This window comes from Columba livia, chromosome 14 (genome assembly GCF_036013475.1).
Source record: "Columba livia isolate bColLiv1 breed racing homer chromosome 14, bColLiv1.pat.W.v2, whole genome shotgun sequence".
Classification (NCBI taxonomy): Eukaryota; Metazoa; Chordata; class Aves; order Columbiformes; family Columbidae; genus Columba; species Columba livia.
This window is the reverse complement of record NC_088615.1, coordinates 3,938,232-3,953,656: the sequence shown is the minus strand read 5'-3', so window position 1 is coordinate 3,953,656 and position 15,425 is coordinate 3,938,232. Positions and strand designations below refer to the sequence as shown.

Below are 15,425 nucleotides of genomic sequence, written 5' to 3'. Positions count from 1 at the left end.
CTTTTGGGTGCTGTCTCTCTACTAGAGCCCTTCCTGGGATTTTACCGTACTTCAAAGCAGAGAACAGGATGCAGACACCTTTGAAATATTTGGGAGGGGCAGGAGGCTTGTGTTCCCATGTGTCCTCCTCGAGGCTTTGCGCTCATCCCGCAGCACCCTGAGGTCCAGACAAAGGTGGTAAGTGCCTCCTTCTGTGCTGCTCTGGCAAGTCGGTGTGGCCTTGGGCACAGCACAGTCACCCGGGAGAGGACGGGACAGTCTGGGCTGAGAGACCGCTGGCACTTCTACAAGCTGTTGTGCAGCTTGTGCCAAAACCATCCACGACTGCCCCAGGACGCCGGGCTGTTCCCTGGCACTGCTGTGGCGGCGCAGGAGCAGCGTCACGGCAGTTGTGCTCCACTGCTGTCCGGTCGAGGGCAGCTCGGTCCCTGGCGTGGGCTCAGGTGCCTGGGACCAGCCGTCCTGCACCTCAGCGGGCAGAGCTGCAGCAGAGCGCAGGGGATCAGTGTCCCCAGAGCAGTACAGGGCCTGTGCTGTCACCAAGGGTGGCACCGCTGGTGGCACTGCCATCGCCGTTCTGGGAAGGACAGGCTGTGTCTGCTCCCACAGAGCGTGGCTCTGCTGGGGCACCGTGCCTGCCGCTGCCACCCTGTGTCCCTCGCTGACCCCTCCCATCCCCACAGCAGGGCTGTGGCGTGTCTGGCAGCTCCTGGCCCTTCCGTGGGTGCAGGTGCTCCCTGAGTCAGGTACAGGGGAGGAGGTGGCAGCTGCAGGGCTGCCCGTGCCTGGCACGTCCCGTTCCCCAGCGGCAGGACGGCTGGCAGCAGCAGTGCTGGGACAGCCACAACCCCGTGGCCCTGCCAGCCATGCCGGGGGCGCAGTGGGCTGGCAGGCACGGCACAGGGCACGGATCCACCATCAGCCACGTCCCCCACGGAAGCCCCGCTGTGCCCCCATGCCACAGCCAGCCACGTGGAGCCTGTGGTCTGAGGAACCGGCTGCTCCTCTGGCAGCATGTATGGCTGGGCCCCGCGTCCCCGCCTCGACTCGGGGGAACGCAGCCCTGGCCGCAGCCCCAACCGCTGGCATCCCTTGCGGCCCCGCTGGCTCCAGCAAGTAAATCAGGTGCAGATGTGGAGGCAAGGCTGGGTGCCTGCTTGCGATTAGGAGCTGGGAGCATCGGGGTGGCCCTGTTTCTGCCTTGCAGCCTCCTGCTGCGGCCACACTGCTGCGGGAGGAGCCCCCAGTGCCTCGTGGGGGACAGGGCTCATGGGCAAAGCTCCTTGTTTGGCTCCCAGATGGGCACCATGGTGCCCAGCCCAGCAGATGGTGTGTGCCATGTCCCCAGGGGAAGTGGTGCATGTCCTGGCCCCACGCACCCTGTTCCCTATGCCGGCTGCAGCCCCAGTTCTGCCCAGCATGGGGACAGCAGGACTGCAGCAGGGATGGGACACAGTGCTGCCTGCCTGGTGCTGCTGGGCTCAGCCCTTGGTACCTGAATCTGTGGGTGCTCCCGTGCCACACTGAGGCCTGGCCGAAGTCTGGGGCCCCAGTCCCACAGCCCCCACGCTGGGCCCCGCGTTCTCAGCTCCCCAGAGGGAGCAGCAGGTTCATGTTTGCCAAGTTCCGCCTGGTTAAACCTTAACCAGGCCAGGTTGCTCCATCAGTCCCTCCCTGCTGGAGATAAGGATGGGCTGGCAAGACCGGGTCCTGGTGAGGAGTGCTGCCCAGCTGGGACTCAGCCCCAGTGGAGCATCCAGCCTGGGCTGCCTGTCCCTCCGGCTCTGCCCCTCCTGCCTCAACAGGTCCCCGCTGACATGAGGGCACGAGGGTCATGGCTGGGGCTGGAAACTGCCACATGTCAAGGCCAGTGGGGATGGACAGAGCTAGGAGCCCTTGTCCTGGGGCAGGGCAGGACCCTTGAGCTCCAGGGCTGCCCTGCTCCCTTGCTTCAGGGGGGTTCACATCACCCTGGCACGTGGGGTGAGCTTGCTCGGCCTCAGTCTCCCAGACTCTATGTGCATACGGGGTACAGGGAGATGAAGAGCCTGTGCCCCAAACAACAGCCGTTCAGGGGAAGCCAAGAGAAACTTCCAGGAGGAAAGAGCCCCTCGGGCTCCGGCCCCCCCAGGAGCCACGGTGCCGCGTGCGCTCATGCTGGCCGCAGGTGCCACCGCAGCGGGAGCGGCGGCGAGCGCTGGGGCCAGGCACAAGGGGCGGCTGTGTTCCCGCAGCCCCGGCTGCCTTCCAAGAGCAATATTGTTGGCACCAGGCAGGCTCCCTGCACCGGCAGCGCATACACGGGCCTTTCATGAGGGGAGTGGGGATGATTTACTGCCTGGGGGAAGGGGCAGGGGTGGGAGGATGGAGCCCCGGCGTGCCGGCCCCGGTGCCCAGCCCCTCATCTGTGCTGGCTGCCGCAAGGCCCCGCACACAAGAGTGAGGCCAAGAGTCTGGGGGGGAAGTCAAGTCTCCTCGGTTGGGCATGGGGCAGAGCGGGTTCCCCTCTGTGCCCCATCTGCACCATGCCTGCCCCCTCACTGCCCCATCTACAGAGCCCTGGGGATGTGCTCCCTCCCTGGGCGTCCTGCTGTATCTCAGCTCCCACCATCTGTCACTCAGTGGTCAGGGGACGCGTGTCCCTCGCTGTGCTGTGGCTGATGGGAGTAGCTCAGGGGTTGAGGGGGACAGGAGCAGCAAAGGAGGGTGCTGGGGCGGGGGTGCACCTGCAGCACGGGGCACCAGCACTGGCACAATCCCCCCTTGTTAAGCTGCTGGTGTGGCAGGGGCCGTGGCGGTGCTGCCGGCAGCGGGCAGCAGGCGCTGGGGCTCTGCTGCTGTGAAGGGCTTTTTGTTTGCCATCAGTTGCTGTTATAAATCAAGCCAGGCAGCCCGACCCCCGGCCCAGCGCTGCCCCACGGCGGGGAGGGGACGGGGTCCCAGCCATCCATAGCCCAGCCCCACCGTGCCCCAGCCTGTGCCCAGCATTGCCCTGGCCCGGCAGGGATGCTCGGTGTGACACAGGGCAAGGTGCCAGCACCGGTCCTCTTGCCCCGCTCCCACCGGCACCGCATCCAGCAATGGGGGACCAGGCTGGGATATGGGAGGGATCTCTGTGCCTATCCCAGACTGTGGCTCCCAGGGGTTCCCCCAGTGTTCCCAGCGCTGGGAATGACCCCTTCTCTCTGTTTTTAATTTGGTTTTGGTTCGAATTGAGCTGAACCCAACATTTTTCTGTGCTTCCGGCTCGCTGCGGGCTCTGCAGGGGCGGCTGCTGCCCCGTGAAATTGATGTTCTCGTACGCTTCACGCGCCGGCAGGAATGAACAGCTGCCGGGGCTGCCGGCCCTGGGGACTGCTCCACGCGTCCCTGTGCCCCAGTGGGGTCCAGCGCCACGGGGGGGCCAGCACCCCAGGTGGGGAGCAGCATGGGGTGGATGGCGCTATGGGAGATCGTAGCACCAAACAGCCCTTGCAGTGAAACCATGTCACACTGGAAGTTGCTGGTTTCACATGCCAGAGTAGCGTGGACGAACCTGTGGTGGTATGGTGGTGTGGGTGGGTGACAGTGACAGAGGTGGGGTGGGGCGTGACAGTGAGAACCACACACCACTCACATGACCATGGGCAAAGCTGAATGTGGAGCTCACCATGGCCCCAGCAGGTCTTGCTGGAAAGCAGAAAGAGGGCAAAGCAGCCAGGGATGCAGCAAGGGAAAGCAGCTCTGGGGCCAGATCCTGACCGTGTGTTCGGGGGCCCATTTTCCTGTCTTACTGGCAGCAGAATGCCCAGGGGAACGTGTTCCTGGGGACCGTGCCATTTTGGAGGGTCTGCGACCCAGCTTCCTCCAGTGCCCAGAAGTCCCATGTGGGCAGGCGGGCAACAGGGCGTGGGTATGGGGGGATCTGCCCACCCTAGCTCAACCAGCAGCTTGGGGAAAGTGAAGGCGAAGTGTTTATGGGTCAGACTGAGGCCACTCCAGCCGTGGCTCTTGGCCTCGTGCTGTTTTACGACACTCCGTTATGGGCTCCTAATGAGGGTCACAGCCACTTTATGGCACCCTCAGCGATAACGCCGCAACTAATTGCAGCACAATTAGTGAGTGGGCTGCCAGGCTGCCGGGCACCCAGCAATGCGCAGCACCTGGCCCCGGCCAGGGCCACCCGTCGGGGTGGGTTCCGCTGCCGTGGAGCCCTCGGCATCTGCGGGGCCGGGCTGTGTCCCTGCTCCCGGCAATCGGGGTGCCACGGGGGAAAGGGGAGGCTGAGGTGGCCTTGTTCCCCTGCCCGCTGTGCTACTCCCGGCGTGGGGACCCAACATGTGGGGTCTGCCTCTGGGGCGGTGGAGGGGAGCAGCCCCGGGAGGGATGCTGCGGTGGCAGAGCCGTGCCGGGGGGGTCCAAGGGCCGCCCTCCGCTGCTGGCGGGCGCCAGGGGGGCGGTGATATCTCCCCCCGCCCCCGGCCCAGCTCAGCGGCGAGTCGGTTTGCAAAGGAGCCGGCGGAGCGGGGCCGGTTGCAGGAGCCGCGGCTCGGGGCCGGTCCCCTCCCAACTCCCCCCGAGGGCTCCGGGCGGGGCGGGCGGCGCCGCTGTAACCCGAGCGCGCCCCTACAAAGTGCCCGCGCCCGGCGCGGCGGCGGCAGAGCGGGACCGGAGCGAGCCGGGAGCCGTCCCAGCCCTGCCCATCATGGGGCCGCCGTGCGGGGCGCGGCAGCGCTGAGCCCGCCGGCCCTCGGACTTTGCCCGGGCCCTCGCCGCGCTGCGCGGGCGGCTCCTCCGAGGGACCCCGTCACCACCGGTAACGCCGCCACCCGCGACCCTCACTCTCGGGAGACCCCTTCCCTCGGGACCCACCGAGGACCCCTTCCCTCGGGACCCTCACTCCGGGACCCCCCAGCCCCTGCAGCCCCCCGTGCCCGGTTAACCTCTCCCAGCGCTCTGGCCCCGCTGCGGCTGGCTGGAAGGGTCGGGTTCACTGCATCCAACCGGAGTCCCCCCACCAGTGCGCCACCCTGAGCCATCGAGGGATTTGAGGGCTGGAAGGGGTTTCACCTTGCCCAGGGCTCGCCGTGCTCTGCCTCCTCTCCATGCACACCCATTCTCGGCGTGCCCTGGGGACTCTGCACCTCTGCTCCATGGCACCCCAGGGACCAGCCTCCTGCTCCCTGCCGGCGGGTCCCTGCCTGGCCCGGGCAGCGCGTGTCAGGGCGCTGCCTGCCCGGCTCTGCTCATCCCGGCTCTGCCTGTCCCGCAGGGTCGGGGCCACCGCGCCGCAGGGGCCTGGAAGATGCGGCCGCTCTTGCAGGTCCTGGCGGGGCTGCTGCTGGTAGCTGCTGCCCAGGGCAGGGCGCTGGAGCCAGGTACGGCTGCTGGGGGGCAAAAGAGGGCTTGGGGGAGGCGGGATGGGGGTCCTGCTTTCTGAATGCAGAAGGGAGCTCCTGGTGCTGGGGGTGCCAGGTGCTCCCCCTGGGCACGCAGACCCACAACTCTGACTGTGGGGCTGGGCTGGTGGGAGCTGGGACCACCCATCCAGCTGGGGCATGGCATGGGTGGTCAACATCTCCATCACCGAGCGAGGAGGCGTGGAGGCTGGAAGGAGCAGGGTGGCTCCAGACAGGCTGTCCCTGTGCTATGGGGGCTCAGCTCAGTTGGTGGACACGTGCGGCAGAGAGGGATTGGAGTGAACGCCGTGGGCTGCAGTGGTTGTGTGTGGCTCACTGGCGAGGGCAAACACCTTAGAGGAGGTGCAGGCAGTCCATGCCTCTTGGTGGTGTGTACAGGAGAAGAACATGTCCTGGGAGAGCAGAGGCCTGGAGACTCCACATCCCCCCTGTGATAGCTACACAGAGGGCGGGGGATGCAGGTGTGTCAGCCCAGTCCCCTGCAAACAGGCAGCTGGGCTGTGGTGGGTATTGCTGAGCTGGTGGTTGGGTGTTGCTGCCCTCCATGTGCACATGCCTATTGCTGGTCTACAGCAGCCAGGGCCAGCCAGGGCTGGGTGTTCCAGCCATGCTTGGGGCACATGGAGTTTGGAGAACGGGTGGCCAGGAGGATTTGGAGCCCTCATTCTGTGCTGTGTTCGGCAAAGCAGGACAGGCTCAGGCACCCTGTACTGGTGTGAGTGGCCTCTGCAGAAGGCCAGTGGCATGTGTGGCCTTGGGCAGGGACACACTGCTGGGGAAGCTGTGTCCCTGCACCCAGGAGCAGAGTCCGGCCCTTGCCCGCCTCTGGGGTGGCAGAGCTGGGCACTGGGCCCAACTGTGCCATGTGCTCTCCACACCAGGGCAGGCGTGTGGCAGGGTCCTGCTGCCGGGGTGGGATGAGTACTGGGGGGGTGCTCATGGCATCTCTCCAGAGCTATTTGAGAGCCCGTTGCTGGAGTCAGAAGAGGAACATCTCCTGCTGGACCCAGGCAATACATTGCAGCTGTACTGTGATGCCAACCAGAGTGGTGCCAGCGTGGTCTGGTACAAGGAGTCCCGGCTGCTCGTCCCAGGGGGTCGCATCCACCTCCGACAGAGCCTGCTGGAGATCTCGGAGGTCGCCTATGAGGACTCAGGGCTTTATGTGTGCCGGGCACGAGGGACCGGGGAGATCCTGCGCAATTTCACCATCTCTGTTGTGGGTAGGAGCCCTGGCAGCACCCAGCATCTCCCTGGGGCAGCAAGGCACCTGCTGCCCACCCACCCAGCCCTGCGGGCACGGATGTTCCCTGTCAACCTGCCTTCCCTTGCAGACTCGCTGGCATCGGGTGATGATGATGAAGACAGTGATGGGGACAGTCCCCACGGAGACCGCAACGAGGAGCCCGTCTACAGGCACAGAGGTCAGTGCTGCCCCAGGCAGGACGGGCAGCTGGGGCAGGTCCGGGAGCGCGGGGCATCGCTGCCTCCTGCCCGCAGCGTGAGCGGCTGGGAGCAGCTCCGGCAACCCCCGTGCTGACCCTTGGCCCCCTCCCACTGCATGTCCCATGTCTCCCCAGCACCGTACTGGACTCACCCACACCGGATGGACAAGAAGCTGTACGCGGTCCCCGCAGGGAACACGGTGAAGTTTCGCTGCCCGGCCTCAGGCAGCCCCAGCCCCAGCATCCGCTGGTTCAAGAATGGGCGCGAGTTCCGGGGGGAGCACCGCATTGGGGGCATCCGGGTAAGGGTCAGGGTCCCCCGTTGCAACCTCTCCTCATGAGAGCCAGCTCCCTCGTCACACCTCGCGTCTTTGCCATCCTCCTCTGCAGCTCCGGCACCAGCACTGGAGCCTGGTGATGGAGAGCGTGGTGCCCTCAGACCGCGGCAACTACACCTGCCTGGTGGAGAACAGGTTTGGCAGCATCCACTACAGCTACCTCCTGGATGTGCTGGGTGAGGGCTCCTCGACATGGTGCTTCTCTGGTCTCCCTGTTCTTCCTGTTCTTGGCAGAGGGGTCAGGGTCACGGGAAAGGGGGCAGAGGAGCCTCTGTTCGTGTCGTCTCCACTGGCACAGCCTGCGTGTCCTCACCCAAGGGTGGTGGGAATGGAGATCAGGCTGTGGTTGCACTGGTCAGCTCTAGAGTCAGGGAAGGGCTTTCCATAGCTTCTCAGTGGGCAGAGAGGGAGGGAGGAAGGAGCCCTTGCTCTGGGCCACTGTGTTGGTGACACTGCTCTGGTCTCTTCTGTGCAGAGAGGTCCCCGCACAGACCCATCTTGCAGGCTGGGCTGCCCGCCAACACCACAGCGCTGGTGGGCAGCGACGTGGAGTTCTTCTGCAAGGTCTACAGTGATGCCCAGCCCCACATCCAGTGGCTGAAGCACATCGAGGTGAATGGCAGCAGCTACGGTCCAGATGGCGTGCCCTACGTGCAAGTGCTGAAGGTAATGGGCTGGAAGCACCCAGGTCACAGATGTCCACCCCAAAGTGGTGACGGGGGTGCACAAAGTCCCCCGAGAAGGAGGGGTGCTCACCATTCGTCCCTCTCCCTGGCAGACTGCAGACATCAACAGCTCTGAGGTGGAGGTGCTGTACCTGCGTAATGTCTCTGTGGAGGATGCTGGCGAGTACACCTGCCTGGCGGGGAACTCCATCGGCCTCTCCTACCAGTCTGCCTGGCTCACTGTGCTGCCGGGTAGGGGTGGGGTCCTGGGGTGGGAGCTGGGACCCCGGCACACATGGACCATGGCTCAGGCCGACTCATTCGCTCCCTCCAGAAGAGGAGCTGGTGCGGGAAGCTGAAGCTCCTGAGGCCAAGTACATGGACATCATCATCTACACCTCGGGCTCGCTGGCCGTTGCCATGGCCATCATCATTGTAGTGCTGTGCCGGATGCAGACTCAGTCGAGCAAGCAGCCCCTGGAGCCCATGGCGGTCCACAAGCTCTCTAAATTCCCACTCATCCGACAGGTGAGTGCCGAGCTGGAGCCCTGGGGGCGTGGGGGAACCTTGGTGACTTACTGGCTCCATGAGTGCCACCTGCACCTGTTACACCTTGTGCACTGCCTCCTGCAGCCCCCTCGCCCTGTTGCTCTGAGTGAGGGTCTCTCTGCAGCACCGTTGGGTCTGTGTTTAGCCCCAGAGCACAGAATGGGATGGTTGAGGTGTCTTGGGATCTCTCCGCAGTTCTCCCTGGACTCCAGCTCCTCTGGGAAGTCCAGCACGTCTCTGATGCGTGTCACCCGTCTCTCCTCCAGCTGTGCCCCCATGCTGGCTGGGGTTATGGAGCTGGACCTGCCCCTTGATGCCAAGTGGGAGTTCCCCCGAGACAAGTACGGTGACACGGGGCAGGGCTGGGGCTGGGGGCTGCTCTCTCCAGCCTCTCTGGGGACGGCAGCATGTGGGTGCCGGATGGGGAGGTGTCCGGCCATCACTGGACACCTCAGCACCCACTGTACCCTGGGGCACTGGGACTCGGCTCAGACGGAGGGAGCAGCTGTGCTGCCTCTGCCCCTCTGGGTCTGGCCGTGCGGTGACAGGCAGCAGGGCTGTCCCTGCAGTCCCTCACGGTTCTGCCCATCCCTGCCAGGCTGGTGCTGGGCAAGCCCCTGGGGGAAGGCTGCTTTGGCCAGGTGGTGCGGGCGGAGGCTTATGGCATCGACAGAGACCGGCCAGACAGAGCCGTCACCGTGGCTGTCAAAATGCTGAAAGGTAGGAGCTCCCCTACCAGTGTCCCAGGCACAGAGGTGGCATCAGTGCCAGGCTGCGGTGCTGCCTCGGCTGGCACGGTGAAATGGCCCTCCGTCCCCAGACAATGCCACCGACAAGGACCTGGCTGACCTTGTATCCGAGATGGAGATGATGAAGCTCATGGACAAGCACAAAAACATCATCAACCTCCTGGGAGTCTGCACGCAGGATGGTGAGGGGGTTGTGCAGGCAGGGCATGGGCATGGAGTGGGAACAGGGGATGGGGACAGTGGGACTCTGGGCTGGGACAGGGCAGGGGCTGAGCAGAGTGTATGCCCTTCCCAGGGCCACTGTATGTGATCGTGGAGTTTGCTGCGAAGGGCAACCTGCGGGAGTATCTCCGTGCCCGCCGCCCCCCGACACCCGACTACACTTTCGACATTGTGGCGATGCCCGAGGAGCAGCTGTCCTTCAAAGACCTGGTCTCCTGTGTCTACCAGGTGGCCCGTGGCATGGAGTACCTGGAGTCCAAACGGGTAGGGCTGGCACAGCCTGACCCACATCCTGGGTGTCCCCCCGTCACTGCAGGCAGTACGGTGTGGGGGTGGCCCTGCTGCTGCCGGGGGGTGTGCCGGAGGGTGGCTCTGGATGTGGGGAGGGGACACACGGTGCTGGAGCCGCCATCTCACACCCCCTGCGGGCGATGCTCCCCCGGCAGTGCATCCACCGTGACCTGGCTGCCCGCAACGTGCTGGTCACAGCAGAGAACGTGATGAAGATTGCTGACTTTGGCTTGGCCAGGGACGTCCATGACATTGACTACTATAAGAAAACCAGCAATGTGAGTGGGGGGGGCCTGGGAGAGGGGTGAAGGGGGAATAGGGACCCCCAAGCAGGGCTGAGCAGGGGATTTGTTCCCATAGGGTCGCCTGCCAGTGAAGTGGATGGCACCTGAGGCGCTGTTTGACCGTGTCTACACCCACCAGAGCGATGTGTGAGTCCTGGGGCTGCTGGAGGCTGAGGGTGCTGCCAGGTGTGGGATGAGGATGCCATCAGGCGTGGGACAAGGCAGCGTCAGGGGGTTATGCATGAACTAGAGGGTGTCCATGAGCAGGACAGGGGTACACCATGGGGACAGCAGCAGCAGGGCACATCTTCCCCAGGGGTGATGACACCCGCTCCCATCCCTGCTCCCGCGGCACCTCAGGGTGTGTTTGGGCGAGTTGTGGCCCTGCCTGCCCAGGGAGGGTTCTAGGACACGACTGACCCGCCTTTGCCACGTGTGATCCCAGGTGGTCCTTCGGGATCCTGATGTGGGAGATCTTCACGCTGGGGGGCTCCCCCTACCCCGGCATCCCTGTCGAGGAGCTCTTCAAGCTGCTGAAGGAGGGGCACCGCATGGACCGGCCGTCCAACTGCACCCACGAGCTGTGAGTACCGGCCACGCGATTGGGCAGGGGCCATGGGAAGACCCCGCTAACACCCCCTCGCCCCCAGGTACATGCTGATGAGGGAGTGCTGGCACGCTGTGCCCTCGCAGCGCCCAACCTTCAAGCAGCTTGTAGAGGGGCTGGACAAGATCTTGGTGGCCGTCTCGGAGGAGGTGAGTGGTGGGGGGTCTGGTGGGTCCTGGGGCAGGTGGCACTGGTGCTGATGGTACCCAGTGCTGATGTCACCATCTCTCTGCAGTACCTGGACCTCTCCATGCCCTTTGAACAGTATTCGCCCTCCTGCGAGGACACCGCCAGCTCCTGCTCCTCCGACGACTCCGTCTTCACCCATGACCCGCTGCCTCCTCACCTCTTCTACCCCAGCGTGAGAACTTAATGGTGGTCAGGGAAGGGTGATGCCGTGGCCGCCTCCGCTCCCACGGCGAGCAGGTCTGGGTTCCCGCGGGTTCTCTGCTTTGCCCGGTGCGAGCAGTGGGCGGGCAGGGCCCCGAGCCGCAGTGCCAGGGCAGGATGTCCCTCTCTCCAGGCTCTGTTTCAGCACTGAGCCTTCAGTCGTGGTGGAAACCTGCCTGGAATCACAGGGCAGTGGGAGCCAGAGCCTTTCTGGGGTGGGCACAACCTGAGGTGCCCATGGCATCGCCCAGAGAGCCGGGCTTTGGCCAGTGCTTCAGTGGAAGCATCTCTAGGTGGGAGCCCTGCTGCCTGCCAGGCTCCCCGCTGCCTCTGTACATAGCCATAGAGATGAATATTTATGTACATGAAATATCGACCTGATAAATTATTTTTTTTGAATAGACCCTGGTGCAGTTCCTGGGCTGCTCCTGTGGGGTGAATGGCCCAGCCAAGCTGGGAAGGTGGGTCGGGACCTGCCTCCTTTCTCCCTGTCTCCTCGCCCCAGCCAGTGCGGGGGCCTGGGAGTGCTCCCGGGTGACACGGAGGCAGTGCCACAGGTGCAGGAAGCGATGTCCCCGCTCCCGCGCCTCCAGGCCCGCTCCAGCACAAAGCACTCCTGCATCTGTTCCCCATTAGCCACTGCTGCGCTAAGCCACCGTGAACTCCGCTACCAGCATCGCCCTGAAACCGATCCCCCAACTGCCGCAGGCTCCCAGGCTGGGAAAGTGCTCTGGGGCCCAACCCCGCATGCTGGGGACCCCCCGCAGCCCCCCTGCCTGGGCCGGCCCTGGGACACCAGATAAAAGTGAGTTACAGGCTCTGTGCTGCCTTCCCAGCGCCCCAGCACCCCTGGGAGCATGGGTTGGGGGGCTCGAGCCCCAGGCCTTGCTCTGCAGTGCCTGCATCGCCCCCCTTTGCTCCACAGTGCCTGGCTCTGCTGGGAGCATGGGCAAGGGAGCTGCAGCTGTCTTGCCCCCTCCTGCCTGCCCACTCTCTGGGTCTAGGGTTTCATCAAGGGCTGGGTTTTGCCGGCCGTTAGCCCTGGGATCTTATTTCTTCCTCCAGCTCCCAGCTGCACTTGCAGCCCCCAGCCTGGAAACCAGCTCTCAGGCACAGCCCGCCCCAAACTGGCTCAAGAAGTGGGGGGCTGGTGGGTGCCAGGGGGCAGGACCTGGGCCCGGGTCTATGGGAATGGGGGGTCCCTCAGTCTTGCCTGCTGCTGTGATGGCGCTGGGGTCCAGGCGCTCGCGGGATGCAGCTCGCAGCTGCCCTTGTGCAGGGGGGCTCAGCTCAGCTGTGGGTTGCGTGTGCGTTGCGTGTGCTGGGGAGCATGGCGGTTTGCAGAGCCACCCTGGGGTCCCCTCCTCATCACGGCCCCTCGCAGGGCTACTGGGGGCATGCTCACAGCCTCCATACCCAGCCCTGCTCTCCGCTCTGCCATGGCGGGCAGAAGCAGACAAAGACAGCCCACTAGCAGGTGTGAAACCTGCCTGTCCCGGCAGCCTGCCTGCCCGGGAAGGATCCCAGCTGTCCGCTAATGTGCCAGAACCAATGCATTTTGCACAGCCCTGAATGGGGCATTCACACGCCGGAGGGCAAACTGCCCAGGCTGCCCACAGGGGCTGCCCAGCTACCGGCCCTGAGCAGGGGTAAACATGAATGGGTGTGTGGGGAGGGGCTTAAGCCCCTGGGGGCCGTGCCCACCTTGTCCTCACCTCACTCCCGGCTGGGTTCTCCATGCTGGGGGCAGGCGGTGCCCCGTGCCTGATGTGCTTTGCATGGCTCTTGCTTGCTGGGCACTGTCCTTGGAAAACAGGACTACAGCCAATTTCAAAGGGTGAGGTGAAGGTGGGTTTGTTAGTCCTTAATGCCAGGTTGGTGGGACACAAGGGTACATGGAGAGCAAGGACCTGCCACCCCCTGCCACAGCCTCACTTTGTCCCTGCTTGTTTAGTATTGGTACAAGCAGTGCCTCGTCCCTACAGTCCAACCCTTACCAGCTCAGCCCAGCAATGCTTTTAGGATCCTGATGGTGCCCAGCACTGTGCCCACCTACCTGCCCCATCACAGGGGCCTGGTCCTCAGCCCATCCCTGGGCACCTGGGCAGCCTCCAGAGCTGCAGCAGCGGGTGCCAGCTGGCTGTGCTGGAGCCGGCTCTGCTGGGCACAGGGCGGCCGGGGCCACGGCTGGGCAGGGAGGCAGCCCAGGGCGTGCCACAGCCCCACGACAACTGGAAGCAGTTTATTGTTTAACATTCCTGGTATTTTCTGTCAGGGCTGAACCAATTGTCCTTAATCCGCCAGGCTCTGCTGGCCAAACAAGTGTGGCTGAGCCACTGGCATCCTGTCCCCACAAACAGGCCCCTTTTGTGAGGGGGATTTAGCGTGTAGCCCAGTAAATCCCACTGGTTTCCTGAGACAGCGTTCCCACACACCCTCCCCCCCTTTTTTCCCCCCTCCACTTGCCTGCCCCTCGGGACCTGACATCGCTCCCCGGCCCACGGGCACCCTGCCTGCCCCAGCCCTGGGGACAGGGACCCGCTGCCCACCTGGGGGCTGGGTGTCCCCCTCTGGCTGGGGTCCCTCTTAGATGTCTCTGGGATGTGTTGCGTGGGTCCCTGTGGGACATAAATGGGGCTGAGGAGCTTCCCAACCACCGCCCTGTGCTGCTGGTCCTGGGGGAGGATGCTGTGCCTTGGGGGGATGCTGAGTTGTGGGAGAGATGCTATAGTCGTTAAGGGGATTCTGAGTCCTGGGGGATGACAAAATGCCCCAGGGGCCAGGACACGGCTGGTTCCTAGTTCCAGCTCCCCGGATGTGGGAGACGCCTTCTAGACGCCTTTGCTTAACGACTCTGTTGTGGGGCCCGGAGCTGCTTTTGTCTTTTTCTCCCCAAGAGAAAAGCAACCAGATTTTATCTCCGGGGAGAATCTTTGGCTTTTGTGAGATGCAGAAAGCCTCTACCCCCGGGCAGGGAGGGATGAGGCTGAGGGTGCTGAAAGGCACCAGGTTCCTGCCTCTCCCACCTGGCACTGCCCCTCTGCCAGCTCCTGCCTGTTGTAACCCGTGTCCTACGGCCTGTGTGCCATGTCCTTGTCCCATGCTTGTGCGCCATGTGGACCACCGGTGCTCAGGCAGCGAAGGAGAAAGAAGAGCCCCCATGGGCCAGGGCAGGGAAAAGGTGCCCTGTTCTTCCTCTCCCACAGGGGAATCAAAACACCAGCAGTTCCCGCATCTCTGGACGCTGCACACACACACAGATGTAGGCACACACGCAACCTGTCCCCCCTCCCACGTCTGCACACACAATCCCATCCATGCACAGGCCCCTGCACACACACCCTCCCGTGCACACACGCACACTTGCACCACACTGGACGCGCACACCAGCACCCCTCTGCACACACACCTCAGCCTCCCCCACGCACAGAAACACTCTCACCCATGCACCCACCCCCCAGCCATGCACACACACTACAATCCACGCACAACCCCCAAGCACGCACATACGCAACCCCCGCGCACCCCTTCCACACACACCGCACCCCATGCACATGTACAGCACCCCCTGCTCCCTGCATCCCCATTCGCACACGTACGGCCGCGCACATCCAGCACACCCCCTTCAAACACACAGCCCGGCTCTCTCGCACCGGGCCCGTCAGCGGGCGGCGGGGCCAGCCGGGCTGCGAGCCCCATCTCCTGGCCAGCGGGAGCAGCTCTGCGTAGGGCGGGCAGAAACGGGACCGGACGGGCAGCCCCCCCCGCGCTGCACACCCGCGGCTTTTCGGCTGGTGACAGTGAGCTTTGCGGCAGGACAGCCGTGGGACTGAGTTGGAGAGATGACAAGCTCGGCTGGGAAAAATGGTCTGCGGCATGCGGATGGATCCTGGCTTCACTGTCCATCCCATCGCCCTCACAGATGGATGGTGCTGGGAGTGGGGCAGGGCAGGGGGATTCAGACTGCAGAGCTGTGCCATGTCCAAATGTGGTGGATCCTGCTCGTACCCACTCCGGGTGACAGGGACCAGCATGGGGAGGGCATGTGGGCATGGGAGCCTGGCAAACCTGGCTCTGCCTTGGGCAGATGGAATGAAGTTCAGAGAAAGCTCAGCCTTACTGCCCACTTGGTCTTCTGTACACCCCTTTGCGCTGGGGGGGGCAGCATGTCTGCCTGAAGGCTGGGGGAGCAGGGAAGTCCCTGAAAGCAGCTGTAGCGCCCAACCAGACAACCTGGTCCCTCGGGGACTATCCACATGCTGCACGTGGCTGCTGGGGTGACAGGACCCCAGTCAGCACCAGCCGAGCGACAGCGCAGGGGCTCAGCAGAGATGACTCCTGTCCTCCACAGCTCATGGCAGGGGTCCTGCCCACTGCCCACTCTCCTTGTGCGTCCCAGGGCTGCTCCTGCCCTGCCTGTCCTTGGGGCTGCCCCCTGAGATTTTGGGGGACCATGTGAGTGGCAGGGAGGCTACGGGGTGGGGGA

General features: G+C 64.4%; 1 protein-coding gene across 1 annotated transcript; it reads left to right on the top strand.

Moving 5' to 3' along the window:
- Positions 1 to 4,653: 4,653 nt before the first annotated feature.
- FGFR4 (fibroblast growth factor receptor 4) lies at positions 4,654 to 11,342 on the top strand. The gene is made up of 18 exons (XM_065029599.1): positions 4,654 to 4,795; positions 5,252 to 5,357; positions 6,353 to 6,622; positions 6,734 to 6,823; positions 6,980 to 7,146; positions 7,235 to 7,358; positions 7,658 to 7,848; positions 7,961 to 8,099; positions 8,182 to 8,375; positions 8,592 to 8,737; positions 8,995 to 9,116; positions 9,217 to 9,327; positions 9,441 to 9,631; positions 9,814 to 9,936; positions 10,019 to 10,089; positions 10,388 to 10,525; positions 10,593 to 10,698; positions 10,785 to 11,342. The coding sequence occupies exons 2-18, from the start codon at positions 5,285 to 5,287 to the stop codon at positions 10,920 to 10,922; spliced, it is 2,394 nt and encodes a 797-aa protein (XP_064885671.1). The 5' UTR covers positions 4,654 to 4,795; positions 5,252 to 5,284; the 3' UTR covers positions 10,923 to 11,342.
- The last annotated feature ends 4,083 nt before the right edge of the window (positions 11,343 to 15,425 follow it).